This window comes from Capricornis sumatraensis, chromosome 2 (genome assembly GCF_032405125.1).
Source record: "Capricornis sumatraensis isolate serow.1 chromosome 2, serow.2, whole genome shotgun sequence".
Lineage (NCBI taxonomy): Eukaryota > Metazoa > Chordata > Mammalia > Artiodactyla > Bovidae > Capricornis > Capricornis sumatraensis.
The window spans coordinates 136448782-136474598 of NC_091070.1; the positions used below are offsets into that span (position 1 = coordinate 136448782).

Here is a 25817-nt window from a genome sequence, read left to right on the forward strand (position 1 = left end):
TCTATAGTTCACAGACCCACTAACCTTTGCCTGAGTTGTGAGCATAATCAGATTGTCCATCCATTTCTCTTGTGTGTTAAGGGGATTAAAATACTTAGATTTTAAGTTTTCTGATTAATTATCTCTATCAACCCCTAGTAGAGTCCATGTGGTCTTATAAGTTGGTGACATTTGCAGCCATTCTGTTTCGTTGGCTAAGGAATTTTCAACCACTTGGATTTTCTATGAACAGAAAAGCTTTGGTTCCAAAAAGCACTCCAGAAGTTGTCAACCCAGATGCCTTCCCCTTGGAATCTTAATCTAGCTCATACACACGAGAACCAGTTAATTAATCTGTTACTATATTGCTGCTGCTGCTGCTGCTACTAAGTAGCTTCAGTAGTGTCCGACTCTCTGCGACCCCATAGATGGAAGCCCACCAGGCACCTCCGTCCCTGGGATTCTCCAGGCAAGAACACTGGAGTGGGTTTCCATCTCCTTTTCCAATGCATGAAAGTGAAAAGTGAAAGTGAAGTCACTCAGTCATGTCTGACTCTTAGCAATCCCATGGACTGCAGCCCACCAGGCTCCTCTGTCCATGGGATTTTCCAGGCAAGAGTACTGCAGTGGGGTGCCATTGCCTTCTCTTGTTACTGTATTAACGTTGCTCATTCCAAAAAGATTGCCCAACGTCTTGAATTATTGCAGTATTTAAAACTCTTGGAACTTTCCTCTGAAGCAGCAAGCTCTTGTGAGTATTTTTTATATGCCTATTAATGTGCAAAGCAGAAAGAGTTGGGAGGAGAGATGGGCATAAGGCATAAGGAAGTCTAAGGGGAAATAGCAGTGATGGCATGTGTTGTGGGCTGATCTTGGCTATTAGCATCAGACAGAGTCTGATTTGAATTCTGGTTCTGCTACTTACTGGATCAGTTGTGTGACAGTGGGCAATCTATTTAATCATCAAAGCTTCACTAAAAAGCTTGATAAAATCCATCTTCCAGAGTAGTAGTGAACATGATGCATATGAGTGTCTGGCACATGATTGAGGTAAGCCAGGGAGAAGGAACAGAACGAAACAAGGCAGGAACACAGTCATGAGGAGGGAAAGGGAGGAGGAAATAAATGGAAGTTGAAAATGGACAGTAAACAATTCCCAGCGGGGTTTCAAGGGCCCTTTGTATTCTAAAGGCTTTTATTTAAATAACCTTTAACGTTCCTTTTTGGGGATGACTAGTTCTGGCTCTTTAGTCTTTCCTTATAATCATCATTTTCCAACCCTTTAATCATCATTATAGCTTTCCTCTATAGATTCATAGTTCTCACTCTGGTTGTGGATACTGGAAGTTTGAACAGTACTCTGTGCCCATGGAGAGAATGGCATCACTCTTGTTCTCCTCTTCTCTCTCTCTCTTTTTAAAAGTATTTATTTATTTAGCTGCACTGGCATGCACTAAGCTGCACTTAGTTTTGGCATGTGGGATCTAGTTCTCTGGCCATAGATCAAACCCAGGCCCACTGCACTAGGAGCACAGAGTCTCAGTCATTGGGCCACCAAGGGAAGTCTTCCCCTCTTCTCTTTAGTCAAGAGAAGGAGAAATGAGCAGCAGATGACAGTTTAAATATATGTGCCTCTATATGCACTTGGAGAAGGCGATGGCACCCCACTCCAGTACTCTTGCCTGGAAAATCCCATGGACGGAGGAGCCTGGTAGGCTGCAGTCCATGGGGTTGCAAAGAATTGGACATGACTGAGTGACTTCACTTTCACTTTTCACTTTCATGCATTGGAGAAGGAGATGGCAACCCACTCCAGTGTTCTTGCCTGGAGAATCCCAGGGACGGGGGTGCCTGGTGGGCTTCCGTCTATGGGGTCATACAGAGTTGGACACGACTGAAGCGACTTAGCAGCAGTAGCAGCAGTATATGCACTGCCATGTGTAAAACATAGCTAGTGGGAACCTACCATATAGAGCAGGGGGCTCAGTCTGGTGCTCTGTGATGATCTGAATGGATGGGATAGGAATGGGGTAGGAGGGAGGCTCACAAGGGAGGGGATATATCATACATATATTTGATTCACTTCGTTGTACAGCTGAAGAAATTGACATAACACTGTAAGGCAACTATACCCGAGAGTTGGACTCTGAAGAAAGCTGAGCGCCAAAGAATTGATGCTTTTGAACTGTGGTGTTGGAGAAGACTCTTGAGAGTCCCTTGGACTGCAAGGAGATCCAACCAGTCCATTCTGAAGGAGATCAGCCCTGGGATTTCTTTGGAGGGAATGATGCTAAAGCTGAAACTCCAGTACTTTGGCCACCTCATGCGAAGAGTTGACTCATTGGAAAAGACTCTGATGCTGGGAGGGATTGGGGGCAGGAGGAGAAGGGGACAACAGAGGATGAGATGGCTGGATGGCATCACTGACTCAATGGACATGAGTCTGAGTGAACTCCGAGAGTTGGAGACAGACAGGGAGGCCTGGCGTGCTGTGATTCATGGGGTTGCAAAGAGTCGGATACAACTGAGCGACTGAACTGAACTGAACTGAACTGAAGTACATGTTCCTGACCAAACGTGCTACAGAGGGCTGGTGTGATAGTAGTTACCAACACTTTTAGATTATCTACTGTCACTATTCCAGGTGCTTTATACATATTAACTTGTTAACCTCACCACAATTCAATCCAATTCAATCCATAGGTATGGATTGAATTGTCCCCACTGTATGGACCAAAATACAGAGAGGTTGTTTCATATATTCAAAGTTGCAGAACTAGCGAGTGGCAGACCCCAGCGTTGGATCTAGGCGATCTGACTTCAGCAAAGGCACTTAAAACCACTGTGCTATGCTGCCTCTCTCTACTTGAAGGCAGCAGGTCTTGAGTACTTGAATAAAGAATTTTGAATAAATGTAGGAATTTATACATAGTTCATATGAATTATAACTGGCTAGCTTTGGGAGTTGGAATGGAGTAGTTTCAAGACGAGACACCACGGCAGATAAAAGGCCAGAGGGAAATGAACCATTGTCTCTACTATATTGGAGAATAAGGTTTGATTGATGAATTGGAGCTGAATTATTTTTCAAAATGTATCATATTATCATCTCTTATGAAGAATCTCTAATAGGATAGGCTATAGGGAACCCCTGAATATTCATAGTTAGGAAAGCTGTTGAGAAGTGGATATGTACCATGGGAAGAATGAATTAACAAGGTTATGGATCATGCCTATGGTCCAAATGAGATGAAAAGCCAACCAATTAAACAAAAGATGCTTGATGATAGCTTAGATGAAAATGATGTAGCTAAATCTCATATTTTTGAGTCTGATGGACTGGGAAAGAATGTAGGTGCTTTAAGAATCAGAATTTTCAGTTGGGAGCAAATTTAGACATACACTAGTCCTACTCACTTAATTACTGCTGCTGCTGCTAAGTCGCTTCAGTCGTGTCTGACTCTGTGCGACCCCGTAGACGGCAGCCCACCAGGTTCCGCCGTCCCTGGGATTCTCCAGGCAAGGGCACTGGAGTGGGTTGCCATTTCCATCTCCAATGCATGAAAGTGAAATGTGAAAGTGAAGTTGCTCAGTCGTATCCAACTCTTAGCGACCCCATGGACTGCAGCCTACCAGGCTCCTCCATCCATGGGATTTTCCAGGCAAGAGTACTGGAGTGGGGTGCCATTGCCTTCTCCAGACACTTAATTACTAGGCCAAGGAAAACCAAGACCTAGGAGACTATCTCAGGTCACACAGGCAGATGTGGGGCAGCTAGTGTTAGAACCCTAATTCTCTGCCTTTGGTCTAGTGTTACAATGATATTGATCTTCCATGTATCGGCTGACACTTGCTAGAATTTATAACATTGCTTTGATAACTAGATGCCACGTGGATGGTGTGTGTGTCGGGGGAGGCACATGAAACAGTCAGTACCATGCTTTCTTAAGTCATAACCAGCTATGTGACTGAAATAGAAAATTGAGAAGTCATTTTGGCAGAAACTTACTGGATCAGTTCTTGGTGGGAAAGGCAGAAATAGGGTGCAGATGAGGATTTTGAGTCTACAGTTTCTCTGAATGTAGAAAAAGAATGTCGACTGTGTTAAAGTTCGCTCTCAGAAGTTAGTAGGTTTGGATGGGATATTGCTTGAAACCAGTTTACTTTGAAGGAAGAGCATTTTTCATTCCCAGAGATTCAGAACTTTAGATACTATGCAAGAAATTTTATTAAGAATTTATATTAATTTTATTAAGAATTGGTAACTATTCATCTAGAAACTGCAAAATTCACTTTTATTTAGAGTATGTTAATGAATGATTTTTTCCATATCCTGATAATTCTTCATAATCCTCTGTTGAATTTCTGATACATTTTATCTTTTGAAATAGAAGATAGGAATGTGTAATTTGGTTCTACAGTATTAATTTGTTACTTCTACTAGAAGCCTCTGGGCTTAAAATACTTTATAATTGAATATATATTCCATGTTTAATTGAAGTTACAAATTCTGTGCTAAAATAAGTCAAGATAAGTTAATCCATATTAACATGAAAGCTTTCATTCAGCATGTGTTGTTGGGAATTTGGGCACTGTTATTTCTCTATGGGAAGAAAAAAAAATCTTTTGTACATCATGCTCTGAACTTCTTACATGAAAATATGTGTTTGATGGGAGCCTAACTGTTATAAAGCCATGAGAACTACAAAATTGATTGTGTATTAGAAAGTCTTACTTTTCTTTTCTTGACCATTGAGGAAAACTCTCCTTTCTACACCGAAATTAAATCTATCATTTGATCCCTTCCTATTATAGCTAACATCTCTCTCTTGTTAAAAGCATTTTTTAATAGCAGAGAAATTGTTTCCTCATCATACAAAATTCATGAAAGATAAGAGAAAAAGAAAACTGAAAATGAAATAAGATAGTAACAACTGCCTTATAAATTTTTAATAAAAGATTTAAGCTTCTGAGTCTCCTTAAAACTTAGAAAAAGAACAAAGCTTCAGCTATAGAACAGTGTTTACTTCCAATGATGAACCTCATGTCTGTGGATAATATTTCTCCCTTAGGAGCCTTAGTAAAGCAAACCATTTACTTTTCATGGGTGCCACTTGAAACAGTGTTCCTTTTGAAACATCTACCTGAGAATTATTTAACTTGGATGTTAGTCCTATTATTTTTTTAGCATAAAACAATATGCTTTTTTTCAGGATTTATTTAACATTTATTAATTAGAAAAACTCTATATTTTTATAGTGAATGCTGTTTAGAAGAAAATAAAAGAATGTCTAGATAACTCTACAGGGAAGAGTGGTGACAATATCAGTGGTGAAATATTCTAATCATTTTTTATTAGAAAAAAATAGAAATCTTGTTTCTAAAAGTATATGATTGAAGATGCATTCTCACCGAAGTGAAACATTCTCTTTTAATGTATTAACAAAGCCAGGTAGACATGTAATATTTTTTATAAAAATTATTTATTAATTGAAGCATAGTTGATTTTGGGCTTCGCTGGTGGCTCAGATGGTGAAGAATCTGCCTGCAATGCAAGAGACCTGGGTTCAATCCCTGGGTCAGGAAGATCCTCTGGAGAAGGGAATGGCTGGCTACCCACTCCAGTATTCTTGCCAGGAGAATTCCATGGACAGAGGATCCTGGCAGTTTACAGTCCATGGGATCACAGAGAGTTGGGCACCACTGAGCAACTAACACTGTAGTTGATTTACAGTGCTGTATTAGCTTCAGGTATACAGCAAAGTAATTCAGTTATATATCCATATTCTTTTTCAGATTCTTTTCCATTAGTTTGTTGTTTGTTACAACATACTGAACATAATTCCCTGTACTATCCTGTAGGACTTTCTTGTCGATAGATTTTATATATATTGTCCTTTGAATCTGCTAAATAGATATTTTAAGCACTGCATTTTTCTTGAAAAAATTGATTTTCCTGGATAAATAAAATCCACTTAATTAAAAGTGAGAAAATTTGTGTGGTTTTCTAAAGGAACCTATAAAATTATTTGCTCTAGCTTTTAATAAATGGGCGGAAAAGTGAAGCTGGAACCAGCAAGCCCAGTTCTCCGAGTCTCACACCCCATCCTTCTTGAAATTTCCTTCTATCTTAATTTCTGAGACTTGGATGAGACAATGCAACTTGGATGTTGAAGGAAAGAAAGAGAATTTTTTCTGCTTCTTGTGGTCAGAATCATTGATTTTAAAATTTCTTCTATGGGCTCAGGATTTACAAAGGGTTTAGAAAGAGGTACAAATGGGGGAAGGCTGTTTCTAGAGTGGCGGGTGTTGCTCTTCCTAGTAGCACCATACTGAGGCCTCAGAGGGTAAGACTATTTGTTCCCAGCAGGTGACAGAATGAGAACCACATGTGTCACAGGAACTTGGAAATGACAATTGAATACAGAAGTGTAATAGCAATGGAATATCAGGGAGTAGTTGGTACCTTCAGTTTCAGCAGAAAGAGAGGCTTCTCAGGGGACTGGGGATGTGATGTAATTGTTTAGTCACTAAGTCATGTTCAACCCTTTGTGACCCTATGGACTGTAGCACACCAGGCTCCTCTGTCCATGGGATTTCCCAGGCAAGAATACTTGAGTGGGTTGCCATTTCCTCTCCAGGGGAATCTTCCCAATTCATGGAGTGAACCCACATCTCCTTCATTAGCAGGCAGATCCTTTGGACTTAGCCACCTGGGAAGCCAGATCAACTACTGACCCCTTGCAATTTAACTGAATATAGATGCCTTTGAAATAAGAAGGTCTGATACTATTCATGGCAGGTAGACAAGAAAGTATAGCTTTGAGTTCAAATGTGAAATCAGAGTTCAAATGTGCACATAACCAAAAAGGCAGTGGCAGAGATAGCACATACAATTGATACAGTTAGAAACAGTTTGCTTTATTTTGGATGAGAATACTCATAAATCATTAGTCACTGAGCAATGTCAGAGGGAGACTGTAAACTCCATGAAGATAAAGATTTTGTCTGTCTTCTTTGCCACTGAATTGTGAGCATTAGAAAAGATCATGATCAATAGGGATTACATTGAATCTGTAGATTGCTTTGGGTAGTATCATCATTTTCACAATATTGATTCTTACCATCCAAGAACATGGTATATCTCTCCATCTGTTTGTGTCATCTTTCATTTTTTTCATCAGTATCTTATAGTTTTCTGAATACAGGTCTTTTGCCTCCTTAGGTAGGTTTATTCCTAGGTATTTTATTCTTTTTGTTGCAGTTGTAAATGGGATTGTTTCCTTAATTTCTTTTTCTGGTCTTCTGTTGCGAGAGATTTATTTGTATTAACTTTGTATCCTGCAACTTTACCTAGTTCACTGATTGGTTCTAGTAGTTTTTTGGTGACATCTTTAGGATTTTCTATATATAGTATCATGCCATCGCCAAACAGTGATAATTTTATTTCTTTTCAAATTTGAATTCTTTTCATTTCTTTTTATTCTCTGATTGCCATGGCTGTGATTTCCAAAATAATGTTGGATAATAGTGGCAAGAATGGATATCATTGTATTTTACTGATCTGAGAGGAAATGCTTTCAGTTTCTCACCACTGAGAATGATGTTTGCTATGGGTTTGTAGTACATGGCCTTTATTATGTTGAGGTTGGTTCCTTCTGTGCCTGCTTTCTGGAGAGCTTTTTATCATAAATGAGTGTTTAATTTTGTCAAAAGCTTTTTCTGCATTTATTGAGATGATCATATGATTTTTATTATTCAGTTTGTTAATATGGTGTGTCACATTGATTTGTGTACATTGAAGAATATTTGCAAGCCTGGGATAAATCTTGCTTGATCATGGCATATGATCCTTTTAATATGTTATTGGATTCTGTTTGCTAGCATTTTGTTGAGAATTTTTGCATCTATGTTCGTAAGTGATATTGACTTGTAATTTTCTTTTTTTGTGATGTCTTTGTCTGATTTTGGTATTAGAGTAATAGGTGGCCTCATAGAATAAGTTTCAGAGGATTCCTCCCTCTGCAATTTTTTGGAAGAGTTTGAGAAGGATGGGTGTTAGTACTTCTTTAAACGTTTGGTAAAATTCATCTGATTACATTTGAAGCCTGAAGGCATCTGATCCTGGATTTTTGTTTGTAGGAAGATTTTTAATAACAGTTTCAATTTCATTAGTTGTGACTGGTCTGTTCATATTTTCTATCTCTTCCTGGTTCATTCTTGGAAGATTGTCCTTTTCTAAGAATTTGTCCATTTCTTCCAAGTTGCCCATTTTATTGGCATATGTTGCTTTTAGTATTCTCTTTTGATCTTTTATATTTCTGTGGTATTATTTGTAACTTCTACTTTTTTATTTTTAATTTTATTTTGAGTCCTTTTTTTTTTTTGGTCTTGATGAGTCTGGCCAAAGGTTTATCAATTTCATTTATTTCCTCACTGATCCCACTTTCAGTTTCCTGATTTTGCTTTGTTTTCTTCACTTCTATTTCATTTATTTCTCCTCTGATCTTTATTATTTCTTTCCTTCTACTAACTTCGGGCTTTGGGTTTTCTTCTTTCTCTAGTTGTTTTAGGTGTAAGATTCAGTTCAGTCGCTCAGTCATGTCCGACTCTTTGCGACCCCATGAATCGCAGCATGCCAGGCCTCCCTGTCCATCACCAACTCCCGGAGTTCACTCAGACTCACGTCCATCGAGTCTGTGATGCCATCCAGCCATCTCATCCTCTCTTGTCCCCTTCTTCTCCTGCCCCCAGTCCCTCCCAGCATCAGAGTTTTTTCCAGTGAGTCAACTCTTCTCATGAGGTGGCCAAAGTACTGGAGTTTCAGCTTTAGCATCATTCCCTCCAAAGAAATCCCAGGGCTGATCTCCTTCAGAATGGACTGGTTGGATCTCCTTGCAGTCCAAGGGACTCTCAAGAGTCTTCTCCAACACCACAGTTCAAAAGCATCAATTCTTTGGCACTCAGCCTTCTTCACAGTCCAACTCTCACATCCATACATGACCACAGGGAAAACCATAGCCTTGACTAGACGGACCTTAGTCGGCAAAGTAATGTCTCTGCTTTTGAATATGCTATCTAGGTTGGTCATAACTTTTCTTCCAAGGAGTAAGCATCTTTTAATTTCATGGCTGCAGTCACCATCTGCAGTGATTTTGGTGCCCCCCAAAATAAAGTCTGACACTGTTTCCACTGTTTCCCCATCTATTTCCCATGAAGTGACGGGATCAGATGCCATGATCTTTTTTTCTGAATGTTGAGCTTTAAGCCAACTTTTTCACTCTCCTCTTTCACTTTCATCAAGAGGCTTTTTAGTTCCTCTTCACTTTCTGCCATAAGGGTGGTGTCATTTGCATATCTGAGGTGACTGAGATTTCTCCCAGCAATCTTGATTCCAGCTTGTGTTTCTTCCAGTCCAGCGTTTCTCATGATGTACTCTGCATATAAGTTAAATAAACAGGGTGACAATATACAGCCTTGATGCACTTCTTTTCCTATTTGGAACCAGTCTGTTGTTCCATGTCCAGTTCTAACTGCTGCTTCCTGACCTGCAGACAGATTTCTCAAGAGGCAGGTCAGGTGGTCTGGTATTCCCATCTCTCTCAGAATTTTCCACAGTTTATTGTGATCCTCACAGTCAAAGGCTTTGGCATAGTCAATAAAGCAGAAATAGATGTTTTTCTGGAACTCTCTTGCTTTTTTCAGAGATCAAATTGCCAACATCTGCTGGATCATGGAAAAAGCAAGGTGTAAGATTAGGTTGTTTATTTGAAATTTTTCTTGTTTCCTGAGGTAGGATTGTATTGCTATAAGCTTCTTCTTCTTTTTTTTTTTTCCTGCTGCATCTCATGGGTTTTTTACATTTTTGTTTAGCCATAATTGATTTCTAATCTCATAGTGTTGTGAAGATCATGATCAATAAGTACTTATTTTATAGTCAATTGTTAGTTGTCACAGACCATTTTGGAATTCTGGAAGGGAACAAACACATGGACTCAGATAAGTAAAATAAACCCCTAAAGCAGAATTGGGAGGAGTACTGGAGTGGGGTGCCATCGAAGCCCAGTATATGTTTAAATTAACAGATACCTACACCCTTCAAGCAGAGAAGGCAGTGGCACCCCACTGCAATACTATTGCCTGGAAAATCCCATGGACAGATGAGCCTGGGCTGCAGCCCATGGGGTTGCTAAGAGTAGGACACAACTGGGCGACTTCACTTTCACTTTTCACTTTCATGCATTGGAGAAGGAAATGGCAACCCACTCCAGTGTTCTTGCCTGGAGAATTCCAAGGACGGCAGAGCCTGGTGGGCTGTCGTCTATGGGGTTGCACAGAGTCGGACACGACTGAAGCAACTTAGCAGCAGCACACCCTTCAAGAGAGACTCTTGCTCTGATAAATGGCCAATGATCATTTATAACCCTGAAGATGAATTTAGGTAACCAAGGCCAAGAGTAAAAAAGAATTTAAAAAGTGAAAGAATTTGATTAAGGATAGTACTGACACATCCTCTTTTTTTTTTTTTTAAGTTCTGCTAAGTGATTTGACCTCTTCTGGGAATGAACTGTAACCACATTTAATTTAAAGAGCTCACAGATGACAAATTGCCAATAACTAGGGTATTTCATGGATGGACTCACTAGACTAGTGACTAAGCTAATTTCACAGCTGGAAGGGCTTATCTTTCTCGCACAAATTTTCTATAGTTCAGACATTATGGAGAAAATCACTTTGAAAAACAACACTTTCTAGAGTGAAGTATGATTTAGGTTTATTGAAAAAAATTCTGAGACTTCTATTAGACATATCTTTATTTTAATGACATTTTTGTTTATAGTAATTGCTTAAGTAAATAAATACATTTACCACCAGAGTTGCACCAAATATTTTGTCTTCTTTAGCACTTTTGGAGCAGTTTTGCTTTTTTATTGGATGGCTCATTTCTAGGCTATATTTGTCCTCTGTCTTCAGCCACCACTATTTCCTAAAACTTTCTCTTCATTCCTTCTTACACTGCCTAAACTGCTTCTTACACTCTTCTTCAATTTTTTTAGAGAAAACTGTTTAAATAATGTAAAACCTAGCCAACAGAAGGGTAAATATGCACAAGAATGCTGGAAATAATATGCAAACTTTTTGTAGCTTATGACTAGAGGCAGTATTGTCTATAGGAATAGGTCTTAGACCACTCATTCATTTACTCATTCATTCAATAAATAGTGAGTTTTGGAAATTCCTGGATGATCTAGACACTGTCTTTCCTTAAGGACTCCTCTTAAGGACAACTATAAGACAAGGTAGAAGTATCACAGGTGGGGATGGGTAAATGGTGGTGGTGGTGAGGCAAGAATGAGGTTTTCTTTCGTTATCAGGGAAGGACCTCCCAAGGAGGCAGCCTTTACTTGGGCTTGCAAGAGTCTGAAGTGGGCAGAGGGAGATGCTTCAACCTAGCTGGGTCCTCCCACTCACTCATCACATGCATCAGGTGCAGATCTGGCTTTGTTTAGAACCACGTTTTGTGGCCGTGGAGCACAGCGAAGCTTGCATGGCTGATGTAGGAACTGAACCCACAGGCAATGCTACTTTAACAGCTGCTCTCATTTGCCACAGTGTGTAACTTGAATGAGATGCCAGTTTAGTTTTTGGTCCAGCTGCAGACGGACCACTGCTTAGCTCATTCCTGAAAGATCCTTTGAAAAAGTGGAATTCAGGGCTTGGATTGTCTCCAGTGTATCTGCAGAGTCTAAGAATATTGTGAAGAACTTTTGGGTAGAAAATCTAGAGGGGGAAAACAGATCACACACAGACAACATCTTTAAACTTGTGTCTTCTTTGAATCTGTTTTTGTAAACAACAAGATATTATCTCTGTCTTTAAATTCAGAGAAGTGGAAAAGGGTAGTTAAAGCTGACTTTGAAAATAATTAGATTATAATGTAAAAGATGTATGAGACTTTTCCTCACTGATATCAGTTTCTGGCTCTTTAAAGATAAACACTTTTTAATCTATAAACTACTGCCACTTTTGTATACACTCTGGAAGGTGTTACTAAAGAACTTTTAATCTCCAAACGTAAGAGATGTTATGAGAATGGAAAAGCAATGATGAGGCAGGTATCTGCCATAAAACGTCTGAATCGGATGCCGTAGTGAGGAAAGACCTTTCAGTTCATCCTCGTTCTAGTGCTGGAGACCCACTGGCTTTAGCTCAGCAGCATCCATCTCCTTTTCCTATTCCAAAAATTCAACTAGTAGCTTCAGTGGAGATGTGGGGCCGCAGTTATCCACCATCCACACGCAGATCACAGAATGCAGCTGTAAAGAGAAATTTCAGCCAGCGGCCACATCTTCCCAGGCACTTTCAAATAAGAAATCAAAACGAAAGGCACTGATAGACAGTCAGCAGCAAAATCTCATTCACTTTGATTCAAGTAACTCAATTCCCCATCAGTGGGAGCAAGAGAGGCTGGGTGACCACAGCCCTTGTGCTGGTATTGATCACCTGTCTTCCCCAGCAGCCAGGTGCAGCCTCTCTCCCATTGTATTGTGAGAAAGCTGAACCATTTAGTGCTGAAGCGGGATAGCTTGGGAGATTTGTGCTGATACAGTAGGAGGATGGGGGTTTTGTTATGATTTACCTCCATTAGTCAGAATTTTCAGCACTTAGGAGTTTTTAATTAACGCTGTCAACTCTTTTTGCTTCTTTGAATGGCATCAGTGTGAACATTTTTGGGCCTGGAGGCACCCAGAAGCTATTCCTGGTTTCTGATAATTAAAGTGATTAAGGAGACAGAGGGAAAGGGACATGAATGTGGAGATATCAGGATTCTAGAAGATAATAGACCTCATTTAGCTGGCTGCTCTTCTAGGCTTATGGCAGACATCAAGAAAAAGGTATTGTATGTTTTGTCTAGCAATCCTTCTATCTCAATGCTGCTCATAAGATTACTCTAGTTCCAACCTCTATAAGCAGTTGACATTCAATATAAAAACTGCACCATACAGAAAAATCTGAGGTCTTTGTACCATCTTTCATATCCTTGCCTTGTAGTGTTGGCTAACTTTTCAGAGATTTAGGATGGAATCCTGTGTCACTTTTATTCTGTAACCTCACATAAAATTCAACAGAGTGCCTTTGCACTTAGAAAATGCTAAGTATTTATTTCATGCAGTAGGTAAATCAGATTTGATATATTGGCAGATTTATTTTTAATGGATAATAACCTCCCCCTCTCCCTTTTTTGAAATGATTGTTCTTCATATGTTGTAATGACATTTAAAATGTACAAAAAGTAAGGACTTCCCTGGTGGGCTAGTGGTTAAGAATCCCCCTTCTGATATAGAGGGTGTGGGTCAGGGAAATAAGACCCCACATGCTGTGTGGTGCAGCCAAAGGGGGGAAAATATGTATATATATACACACACACATATATGTATTATGTGTATATATAGAATGTGTGTGTGTGTATATATAGTATGTATGTATATACGTATGTATATATATGTATAGACTGAGTGACTTTCACTTCACTTCACTCACTATAGTGAGTGAAGTGAAAGTCACTCAGTCATGTCTGATTCTTTGCAACCGTGTGACTGTAGCCCACCAGGCTCCTCTATCCATGGGATTTCCAGGCAAGAATACTGGAGTGGGTTGCCGTTTCCTTCTCCTACATATGTGTGTGTGTGCATAAAAAGTAACTATCCTATTTTCTTCAGGTCTACCAATTTCATCCTCTTCTCTCTCTAAAATAATCTAAATTATTCCTGTTCTCTCAGAGCCACCCTCTGTAGACTTACCTCTTTCTTACACCCAAACACTATACTCTGATCTAGAGAGCCCCGAATTTTAGTTCCTGAAAAACGTCAGTGGAGGAGAGGAGGGAAACAAAGTTAGCAGAACACATGAGTTATTCCAAAAATCTAGGAAATTTCTGTAAGAACAACTTAGAAGTTACATACAGCCAGCAACAAACCAAACGGTCTGAAACAGAAATTACTACTGTGTTTTCATTCTGACCAGATATGCACAGCCTTCTTTCAGTGCTGCCAGTGTCTCCCTGCTGTGTTTGCGCAATAAACCCCCGGTTAAGATTTTACAGGTAACCTAATGCCACAGTGACAGGATGGAACCTAAATGGTCTACAAATGCAGGAATGCGAGAGTGCCTTTCTGCCTGTGTGTGCACATGTGGAAGCTGAATAAGGCACATTGTTTCCATTTTGGTGCTTTTTAGATTTCTCCTGTCACTTCCCAGAAAAACGGGTTTACATTTTTTATGAAATCACTCCCATGTTGTCAGAATGAGTCTAATGATCAAAAAAGATACCCGCAAGACTTCTAAAGCACAGCATTTCAAAACCTCGTGTTAGTCTGAAACATAACAAGACACAACAAACTAAAACAAAAGGGTTATAAAGACAGGAATAACTGGAATGCTTAACATTAAAAACATTTTTTTAATGGGATGGTGGTGGTTTTGTCTTTAAGTTGTGTCTGACTCTTGTGGCCCTATGGACTGCAGCCCACCAGGCTCCTCTATTTATGGAATTCTGCAGGCAAGGATACTGGAATAGGTTGCTGTTTCCTTCTCCAGGGCATCTTCCTGACCCAGGGATCGAACCAGGATCTCCTGCATTGCAGGTGGATTCTTTACTGACTGATCTACCAGGGAAACCCCTTTAAAAGGAATATTTAAAAATAATAATATTTAAAAATAAAGGAATATTGCTTTACCAAACAGATTTAGATTCTTTTCCTGATAGGTGAACAGCAGTAGCGGGGAATGTCATTCATGGAAATACTAAAACTGTGTTTATTCATAACTTGCACAGGTGTGGAGCATTTAAAGCTGGTTATGTAAAGTCATCTCTTTGCAGTCTGCTCTTGGGAATCTTTCTATATAAATCTCCAGGGAGGCAGAGTGGCATCACGTGTGGTTGTGTGGCCCTCAGGTAGATTTTGACATTAGGATGTTTGGGCTTCAGCGCTGGTTCTGCCACTTACCAGCTGCTTGCATTTAGGAAAGCTAACTGAGTTTTCTTAGTCTCAGTTTCCTCATCCATAAAATGAGGAAAATAATTGTACTTATCTCAGAGAGGTTATGTGAATCAAATAAAAGTATGCGTAGAAAGTTCAATAGCTACCTGTTAGTGCTCACAATAAGCTCTCAACAAATAACAGCTATCTTATATCAGACATGAGGTATCAACTGAACTAAATGTTACCTTTTCCAGGCAGTTCCCAATTTTGGGATGTGCTTAGTTGTTCAGTCATGTCCGACTCTGCGACCCCATGGACTGTAGCCTGCCAGGCTCCTCTGTCTTTGGGGATTCTCCAGGCAAGAATGTTAGAGTGGGTTGCCAGCCCTCTTCCCAGGGATAGTCCCAATCCAGGGATGGAACCCAGGTCTCCCTCATTACAGGGAGATTCTTTATCGTCTGAGCCACCAGGCAAGCTCAATTATTATTATTTTTTATAATGGATTTCAATTGGTAAAGAAAATTTAAATGAAAATCAGTTGGCTTTTTAAAACTCCTGCACTTTCTTCACATGGATAAAGCCAATCAGTCTGGCAGCATTGCTTTATTTTCCTAAGGACACTGTTGGTGGCAGGAATAAATTTGAGTGAAATGTGGAAATGGTAACGGGAACTTAAGCCTTGCTCCTCTTCTCTCCCAGGATTACTGTCATCCCATGATTTGCATCTTCTTCATTTCGTTTATCCCTCCCTGCCTCCCTTCCTTTATCTCCTACTAGGTGCTAGACATTGGAGATGTGACATGAATTAGTTACAATCTCTGTTCCCAAGGAGCCCACAGGAAGGTCATAGTGGGGATACAGGGAAGATGGTTGTGGTTTTGGTGTCAAAGAGATAATTTTTCTACAAGGAACTTAGTATAATGTTTGAGATATGCATAGAATTCTGTGTAAACAGGAGCAGCAAGGACTTCCCACAAAAGTTTCCTTATGGATTTTAACATTCACTCCCTTCCACAATTTGTTTATACCAACAAGCAAATTAAATGGGAGTGTTTCACAAATTAGATTAAGGCCTTTAGTTGCTCACAGGAATACATAACTATTTAGCTTTTCCCTGTAAGTTTGACCTTCTCAGTCATCTTTAAAACATAATGTATACATGAGTCACAGCTATTGTCTGACAATGGACGAATGTCTAAGCAGGGGTTGAGGGGTACAACATGTTTAATGTGAACCAGATTCTGAGAAGACCCAGCTGAGGGACAGTTAATGTGGTGAATTAACCGTGTGTGTGTGTGTGTGTGTGTGTGTGTGTGTGTGTGTGTGTGTGTTTTGCCTACAGAGAAAAGGGAAACAATTTTACAAATGAAATAAATTTCATTTATTTGCCTATTGGTTAGCTATTAGCTCATCCCTTGTAACACAATGACAGTCATGTTCTTACTCTCCTTTTTAAGCTGTTTCTTTGGAGGCTATTTGTGTCATAAATTATTTCTAGTGAATTTCTTTTGTTAGATGCTAAGGGACATTTTGAAAAAGGGCCATTATTGTCATTGTTGTTGTTATCATTATCAAGACTTAAACATGTCAGAAGAGAAAAAAATCCTGAGATCCTAACAAGATCCTGCTCAGTTGTACCTAAAAATCTTTAAATTCACACTGATTTGGGAACACTTATTAAAAAAATTGATTGTTATAGAAGTCCCACTCTACCACCATCCTATCTTCACAATGGCTTTCTGGTATTTATTTTTAAAACAGTATCAAATTACTAGAAACTTAAAGCCTGCATCCCTAATGTTTATGTGAAACCAATCAACATTTGATTGTAGTTGAAGAAAATTAACCTAACAGGCTGTATTTCAGTTTGCAGTATGCAACAGTTACATTTTTGCTTTTTAAATTATTTCAAAAAAAAAATTCTTTCCTAGAACTGATTTATCCTCAGTAAGCTTCAAAATGACATACTTCTTTTGTGTCATAAAATAAGAAATAAATAAGGAATAAGAAATTTGGGTTTCTGAATTTCTTGGTGGTAGATAGCTCTTAGTGCTTTTCTAAACTTAGATTGAAAGAATAAGAAGAAAAAATGGTAAAGATTGAGTGATAGCACCAATTCTAGCAAGCAGTGGATTTATGAGGCTCTCACCAGCTTTCCTTTCCAGTTTGGTACTCTAGGGCTGAGGCATAAACCAGTGAATTCTCTAATCCTTACTTTTCTGATTATGGTGTAATTTTGAACATGGGACAAGACCTAGAATGTGATATCCATCATTTATTGTCTTATCTCTCCTAGAGCTCAGAAAGCCACCTGTCCCATTTCCCACTTGTATAAAGTATAGCACTGAGGCAAAGACCCAAACCGCAGAGCCATGCAGGAGAAGAGCAGGTCTGCTCTGCAGGAGGGTCCAGAAACGGTGACAAGACCCACAGGCAGTGAAACCATTTGGTGTCATTTTAGGGACTCCAAAGAGCTCCAGTACCATAGTCCTTTATGTCTCAACAGAGACAAGAATTCAGCAAGAGGCAAAGTGATAGCTAAGAAGTGATTTAGTAGAATAGGATGCCTGTGAGGTTTACAAGTGGGTGGGCAAGAAATGCTACACTCGAAAACTTATTGGGCTATAGTTTAATAATCAAAGGAAAAATGAGGAGGGGGAGAAATACTTTGTCTTTCTTAGGCAGACATCCTGCCTCCATCATCAGTTCCCTCTTCAGGTTGAGCAGGGGCATTTTCTTGTCTCTACATGGTCAAGCTAGGTCCACAAATTACTGTTTTTCATGTGTGCAGAGAGCATGTTCTAGGGACCATGAACTTACTGAGCTCCCTGGGCAGGATGTGGTTCTTAGGCCACCATTGTTTTATTGTTTAGGGCCATGTCTTCTGCCTCTGCTACATGGTTGTGTTGCTAAGCAAACTTGCTTTCTTGAGTAACCATTAATTTGAAGGGGTCTCCCATATATTTTTACTTACAATCTCCTAGTGGAATTAACTACTTAATCACCTGCTTTATCCTTTTAGCCTGTCCCTATCAGAAGGAGTGGACCTTCCCTTTATGGGGCCCTGATATCTGGTGAAACTAACACCAGGGTGAATAATTCCTAATCTTTTTGCTCTACCAGGAAGAGAGAGCCCAGGGAGTAAAAAGGTGCCACATAGCTCATTTGTTTACTCAACTGTTATTTATTGAGTGCTTGTGGTGTGCCAAGCACAAAGCTTGATTCTGGGATAAGTTATCACTCCTGCCTTCAAGGTGTTTCAGTCTAGCAGGGAGAAAGACATTTAAACCAGTAATTAAACTCACTAATTATTAATAGTGGGGAATAGCTTCAAATAGAAATAGCATAGTTGTGGAGGCCAAACTCAGGCTCTTTCTGAGATTTGTAACCAGGAGCAAGGTGATAAATGCCTTTGATCTTGGTTCTTCACCAGTGATGGTGGTGGTGGTGATTTCCTCTAACTTGCAGATAATGTACGTAAAGTGCCCAATAGAGGGCCTGGCATTCAGTAGTGTATGGACGAGCTTCAGGTGCTCAGGTAGCCTGCAGGGCAATGGGACCACTGAGTCCTGAGTCTCATGTCCCTGGGCAAGAATGGCCTTCATTGGAATACTGGGGTCCTAAACTGACAGGAGATGCCACTGACAGATTTTAGTCTTCTATCACTCAGCTCTCAGACCAAAACTGACAGCTCAAAAAACCCCATTGCCATTTTTGTTCTCATCTGAATTTCTGACACTGACGTCTCCCAAGTGACTCAACTTTTTCTACTGAGCTCCTTGTTTACTGGAAGGACCTTGCACTTCCACTAGCCTCCTACTTTTCTAGGCCTTCAGTATATTTTCTTCTTGCTCTTCTCTCCAATCTCTGGTTTACTGTATTTGAGAGGTATTATTAATATTTCGGCCTTCCCAGGTGGTGCTAGTGGTAAAGAACTCATCTGCCAATGCAGGAGACTAAGAGACCTGGGTTTAATCTCTGGGTTGGGAAGATCCCCTGGAGGGGGGCCACGGCAACTGACTCCAGTACTCTTGCCTGGAGAATCCCGTGGACAGAGGAGCCTGGTGGGCTACACTCCATGGGGTTGCAAAGAGTTGGACACGACTTGGCAACTGAACAACAACAATGAATGTTTCAAAGTCATATTTCAATATATACATATGTATATTAATATATGTTTATATATTATTTGTTTATATGTTTTTATATTAAACATATAAACATATATATATTTATATATTCATCTACATGATTATAAAAAGTTTAATAGAATTTATTAGGTCACTGCTGCCTTTTTGTGACCTAAGAGCTATTAGTTACTGCTTATTGAGTTCTGTTAGGCATCACATGTCTTAGGCATTGTATCAGTGCTTCTCAGACATTAATGTAAATACATGTCACCTGGAGATCTTTTTAAAATGTAAGTTTTGATTCATTTGGTGTAGGAGTAGGCCCAAGAGTCTACATTTCTAATAAGCTTCTGGCTGATGCTGTCGCTCCATAGACTGCATCTTGAATAGCAAGGCATTGTACCATTTGATCCGAATGACCAGACAGTGAGCTGAATATTATTTTCCCCATTTTACAGATGTGGAGGAATTAGATCATTTTCCCAAGGGCATGTTGCTAGAAACCAGCAGTGCTGAGACTCTAAACCCAGTTCTCCTTCCTGATACATATACTTTGGGCTTTGAAAATGTCCTACAACACACAAAGTTGATCTGATGCAACCTGAAACAAAATTTATATTTTTGTTAGCTATTTCTTCCTTTTTAATGAAACTTCTTAATTTAAATTTCTTCTTATGCTGGACCTTTTGTTACATGATTCAGATGTGCTGGATTTTGTTTCTAAAGATGATTTATATAGTTTATTAAAAAAAATTTTTTTTAACATTTAGCATAATTGACTTACCATGCTGTGTTAGTTTCAGGTGTGAAGCAAAAAACTTTTGTATGATTTATTTGCCAAGATTACAGGTTAGGAAACACTGTACCGTTGATGAAATCTGATTTGAACACAAGAGGAAGTTGCTGGGAAAGGATGCTTGTGAGGAAAGGAAATCCTCAGGCCGATTTATTGTTTAACGCTCAGTGTACAATGTGCTGTGCTTGTCACAGGCTAGTGGAAAAGGAGTGCTTGTCCTTAACAGAGCAGATGCACTTTTAAGAATAACATTTTGACCTGCTTATAAAATTAATTTGGTCCATAATAGAACATCTGAGCTACAGAAATGTAATAGTAAAATAAAAAATGATCTAAAATCCCACCGATTTTCATATTTTATTTTTATTTTAAAAAATGTGAAGAATATATCTCGAAACAGAGATCCAGGACCACATTTACGCAGAAGTGCAAAAGTTCAAGTGGTAATAAACTATGATAAATAATTTAAACACTATTTTTTATTTTGAGGGGCAATAGGAGTAAAAGGGGGCAGTTAGGAGTCCCCCAAAATTTAAGAAATGCGAATGCATTGCTCAGCCAGGACTCGAGTTCTGGGTTCACGTTCCAGGTCTCAAAACAGCCCAACCGGTGCCGCTGAGAACTAGAGTTCTCTACGCGCTCAAAACCGGCCCGTCGCCGACGCATGCGCAGTGCGGCCGCCTTGGCTCGGTGGGCGTTTCACAGGCCTATTTCTCTCCCGCAGATTTTGTGCTTTTAGTGAAAGGGCCGGGACTGCGACGCCAAGAGTTCCGAGCCCAAGACGGGAGAGGGAAACCATCTATAAGTGAAAAATACATCGCGTTGAAATAAGCTGCGGGAAGGGGTGGGGGTGGGTTCGGCAGGGTCTCCAGATACACGCTTTTATTGTGGCAAAACATCCTCACGAGCAACTAACTTGGAGGAACAGGAGTTATCTGTAGGAAGAGAATTTAGAAGGTGGAAGGGGTGAGGGGTAACTTTCAGCGTTACGTTCTCAAGATGCCCTGTGCCTTTTTTTTTCTTTTTTCTTTTCTTTGGGGAGTCCGGATGCCCCAATTAATCCTTCGCTCCTCTCGGACCCTTTAAAAATTGTGTTTTGGAGGTCCTAATAGCAGTCCCCACCGAATTACACTGTTTAGACACACTCTCCCCAAGCGGGAGATCTCCGGATGCCTGGGGCTGTGCGAGCTCCGCCGACCTGAGGGCTCGTGGTGGGCGGGGGCGCCTTGAGGGATCCCCTTCGCAGCCCCGCTCCCCTCCCTTCTCCTCCCCGCCCGGGCCGTCGACCCTGGGCCAGGGCGGCGCGCGCTCTCCCACCCGCGCCTCTGGGGACTCGCAGACGGCAGCGAGACCGGCCCGCGCGCTGGGCATGCTCAGTCGCCCGGCGCCGGGCTCGCAAGTCGGAAGCCTGTGCGCGACCGCCGCCGCCGAGCCGGCCGGAGCGCACGAAGAGCGCGCGGGACTAGCTGCGGCGGCGGCCAGGAGGCGGCGGACCCGGGCCGGGATCGGAGCCGAGCCCGGCGCGGGGCCCGGGATCCGCCCGCCGCGGCGCTTGCTCCTTCGCACCGTCGCACCCTCGCAGCCAAGGGGCCGGCCGCGGCTGGCGTCGGCGGAGCGGAGGAACGGCGGCGGCATAGCCGCCGCCGCATCTCCGCTGCCTGCCCCGGCCGGGCAGCGTCCAGGCGCCGTCGGGCATGGAGCCGTGGAAGCAATGCGCGCAGTGGCTCATCCACTGCAAGGTGCTGCCCGCCAACCACCGGGTGACCTGGGACTCGGCGCAGGTGTTCGACCTGGCCCAGACCCTCCGCGATGGAGTCCTGCTCTGCCAGCTGCTCAACAACCTCCGGGCGCACTCCATCAACCTGAAGGAGATCAACCTGAGGCCGCAGATGTCCCAGGTAACGAGGCCGGCGCGGTCGCCTCCGCCTCCAGCCGGCATCTCCCATTAATCAGCCGGCTAATGTCTTTGTGTAAATGCAAACATCTAGGTACGCTCTGTTTGCCTTGCCTTCTGCTTTGCGGATCGCTTCGGCTTCTCGTACCTTGGCTTGACATGGTTTAGATCTTTAGTTGAATGCTAGAGCCCTGTGTCCTAAGATGGTATGTGAGGCGGGAAAGAACAAGCTGTCCTAAGGTGCCCTTCACCTACTGGGAGTGGGTGGGTGGATGGGTGTGTGTGTGTGTGTGTGTATGTGTGTGTGTGTGTTGGGCGCAACAAAAAGAATTTGGTCCAGCTCTTTTTTCATAACGATGGGGAGGCATGGAAGGAGCTGATGGGGGTAATGGTGCCTTTAGTTCCTTTGCTTGCATTTCGTCCCCATGTTTTCTTGAAAGAGGAAGCATGACATAAATGAGGACTCTAGGAAGTGGAGGGCGTTCCGGTACCGTTATCTGTACAGGAATGACACTGGCCAAAGGGCGGAAAAGGGAGCACCACGTAGCGGCTACCCTGAAAGCCCCTGAGCTTGGGGCCAGCTGGCAAGCTTCATGATTGTGTTTATAGCTCGTCTTAAGCCATGTGAGAAGGAGCCAGTCCAACCTCTCTCAACAGCGGCAGGAAACGAGAAGTTTCACTCCAGATTCTGCCTTCCTTCATTCAGTGCTTGCTCAGGTGGTATGGTGCACTCTTGGCTTCTGTGGCTGGAGCCCTTCCGGGAGGTGCCTCTTTGAGGAGTTAAAAAAAAAAGCAACCCTGGAAGGCTGTGTGCATCCTAAACTTGTAAGTCGCTACACAGTGGAATGGTAGTTTCTTGGTCCTGTCAGAAAGCTTTTATGCAGAAAGCTGTTAAACACAACTCAGTACATCTATTTTCTCTTTTAGAGAAAAAGCCACTTTCAGAGTAAAAAAAATACACTTTCAGCTTGAAAGGGAGAGGAAACAGTTCCCTACATGATACACTTTAGCAGCACTAATCCTGAATGATACAGAGCCTCAGCTACTTAGCAACCAGAACAGTGCCTTTTACAGCAGAACTTTATATAAGACAGACTCGAGATAATGTAATAATTATGTTTTTAAAGTTAGAGCACACACATTCCTCTCTTCTGGATGTCAGCGTTTCATCAGGGCCTGTCTGCACCTTCAGTTCTGCGTACCTTGCCTGTCTACCTTCAACCTGCTGGTTAGTGGTTCCCAAGAAAGAACAGGCTTGTAAGTGGTGAGAACCATATGGTTTTAGCAGTGAGGTAATTTATTTCATACTCTCCCATATTCCGGGGTGGTGTTGGCTAACTCCATGGACCCCTTAAGAGTTGTCACAGTTCGGAATATCCTGTCCTAGGATTTAACAGACTTTTCCATTAAGCTGGAAGTTGCTGCTTTGCACAGAGTTCTCTAGGGACCTGCAACTGATTATCCAGTCTGAAGATCCCCATTTTCCACCTGGCCTATGGCCTTAGGATGCTTTGGTCCACCAGCAGGTAGTATGGTATGTATCCTGCAACTGAACCCTTGGGGGTTGTTCATTAAGTGGTTCTCAATAATCAAGTGTTTTTGACAGCTGACATTCTCTCTGTTTCAGCTTTCTAACCTTTAGTTCAATGTTAACAATGGATGAAAATTTTTTCAAATGTGTTTTTGCTCTTTGTTCTCCTTGTAGAATATAGTAGATGTAATTTAATATTTCTGATGACAAAGAATCATCATTATAAGCATCATTAATGAAAATTGGGCTCGTACACTGCTCTAAGAACTCTATTCCCTACTGGGAATACAGCAGTGAACAGTTCAGGATCCTTACCCTAAAGGAATTACTACACTATTTTATCAGATAAGTCACCATGTTATAATGAGCTGAACAGTTGAATGAGCTTCCTTAGGCTGTTGTGCTTTGGGGTTCTTAACCCTGAGCTTCCTGGGTCCAAATTCTCTGCGGTGATTTTCTATGGACATGACTTAGTGACTAAACAACAATTTTCTGTGAGTCTGGACTTCTTCCAAAAATGAACTGTGGAAGGCTAGTACCTGAATATGGTGATGTCTCTTTTTGCTGTCTTCCTGATTCTTGGCCACATTGCAGAGAGAAGGTTGCTGAACAGCTGAGTGTTGCACAGGTGATCTCGTATTATGTAAGTTGTCCTTAAATCTTTAAATGAGATTTAGTAGTGTTTTCATTAAATAATTCATTGACATACTTAATACATCTTCTGTGCCTGGCAGATACTATGCACTTAATAGGTGTTCACTTTTAGCAAAATTACTTAAAACTTTTTTTTTTTTTTTTTTGCTGTTGTCACATTAAGGGTAAAAGGTTACACTCAAAATTCTAAACATCAGTTGCAAGGTCTACAAGTTCCTTTGGGCTGACGTTTCTGCCTCTAACTACTCCTGTCTTTCTTGGTGAAGGTTCTGTCTGCTTCTGGTTATAAGGCTCCTAATCTGTCAGCTCCATTCATACACTATAGTGAATAATCTAATAACCCAGTGAAACTCTGACATGTGTCCCAGCAGACCTTACTCTTCTGAATTTAGAGTTGCTATTACTAGATCTGTGGCTTTTGCTATATCTAAGACTCATTCTGTCTACCTGGCTTAAGTTTTGTTGAAGATATTAATTTGAAATAGACTCTTTATAGCACCTGATCTTCTAAGCCAGGAAATAACTGGAGACTCTCACTTCAGAGTTTGGTGGTATTTGAGACTGTTATGAACAGATATTGACACTAGAAATTCTAGTGTATCAGTATCTTGTTTATTGCTTGTTTTTAATTTTTCAGAAAGAGGCTAAAATGAGTAGCCTCTTTTAATAATGTTTATCTCCAATGAATGGGATTTCATCCACTCTTCTTGTTTAGTCTTCTACCTTATTTGTGTTAAAAAATGATAACCCTCAAATAATTAAACAATTTTAGGTCTGAATCTTGGAGTCTTAATCAACTATCCTTCAAAATAAAATTATAAATGGGATCTAGATTCTCTTACTTAGTAATTGTTTTTGGCTGTGAACATTGGCCTTTTGGGGGTCTTGTATTGAAAGAGGAGAATATTCTTCAGTTCAATATAGGTTCTATTTTTTTTTTGAACCCTGATTTAGGTTTTATTTTATTAAAGTGCTAAATATTAATCACATTTACTTACATATTAACATATTCCTTTTATTATAAAGAATAAAAGTTAAAACCCAAATGATCCATGAAAATCCACACAGTCTGTGGAATCTGATCTCTGTATATACTAGACAGATTTACTTTTCATCCAAAGCAGTGTTCTAGATAGGATACCAAGCATATACATGATTCTGGAAGAGAAGAGCCTTTCTGTGCTATTTGTACCGGGGAGGTGCTTTGTGGAAGACTGGGTTTTGGGCTTGATGTCAGTTTTGGTGGTGAACAAGGTCTCCATAAATGCCTGTAATCAACCACAGAAGTAATGTCAGTGAAATCTTAATCTTAGTGTTAGTCACTCAGTTGTATCCGATTCTTTGTGACCACATGGACTGTAGTCCATCAGGGTCCTCTGTCCATGGGATTCTTCAGGCGAGAATATTGGAGTGGGTTGCCATTTTCTTCTCCAGGGGATCTTCCCAACACAGGAATTGAACCCAGTTCTCCTGCATTGCAGACAGTTTCTCTAGTTTTATTATTTTGTAATTTTGCTTTGTCTTAGGATGGTAATAACACTTTTGATAAATTTACTGACCACTGTGTACAGTGTAGGTAAACTTTGAATTTTCTTAAAATGACTTTTTCAGTTTTCCAGGGTTCCTTCAACAAATAGTTTGTTCCTACTATGTGCCAGACATTGTTTTAGGTACTGGCTTGGAGCAGTAAACTCAATAGAGTCCCAGCCCTAAAAAGACTTATATTTTAGTGAGGAACAATAAATAAACGGCTATATAATGTGATGGGCTCTGAAGAGATGTGCGCCTGGGTAAGGGTCCAGAGGGAAATGTGATTTGATTTTATGGAAGGTAGTCAAGAAGGGCTTCC

At 40.8% G+C, this 25817-nt stretch overlaps 1 protein-coding gene across 1 annotated transcript in view; it reads left to right on the forward strand.

Annotated features, from left to right (window-relative positions):
• The first annotated feature begins 21583 nt into the window (after positions 1-21583).
• VAV3 (vav guanine nucleotide exchange factor 3) overlaps positions 21584-25817 on the forward strand; it is a 432262-nt gene continuing 428028 nt past the window's right edge. The window contains exon 1 of the mRNA XM_068966607.1: positions 21584-21787. Coding sequence (XP_068822708.1) covers positions 21584-21787 — 204 coding nt within the window. The remainder of the gene's footprint in view (positions 21788-25817) is intronic.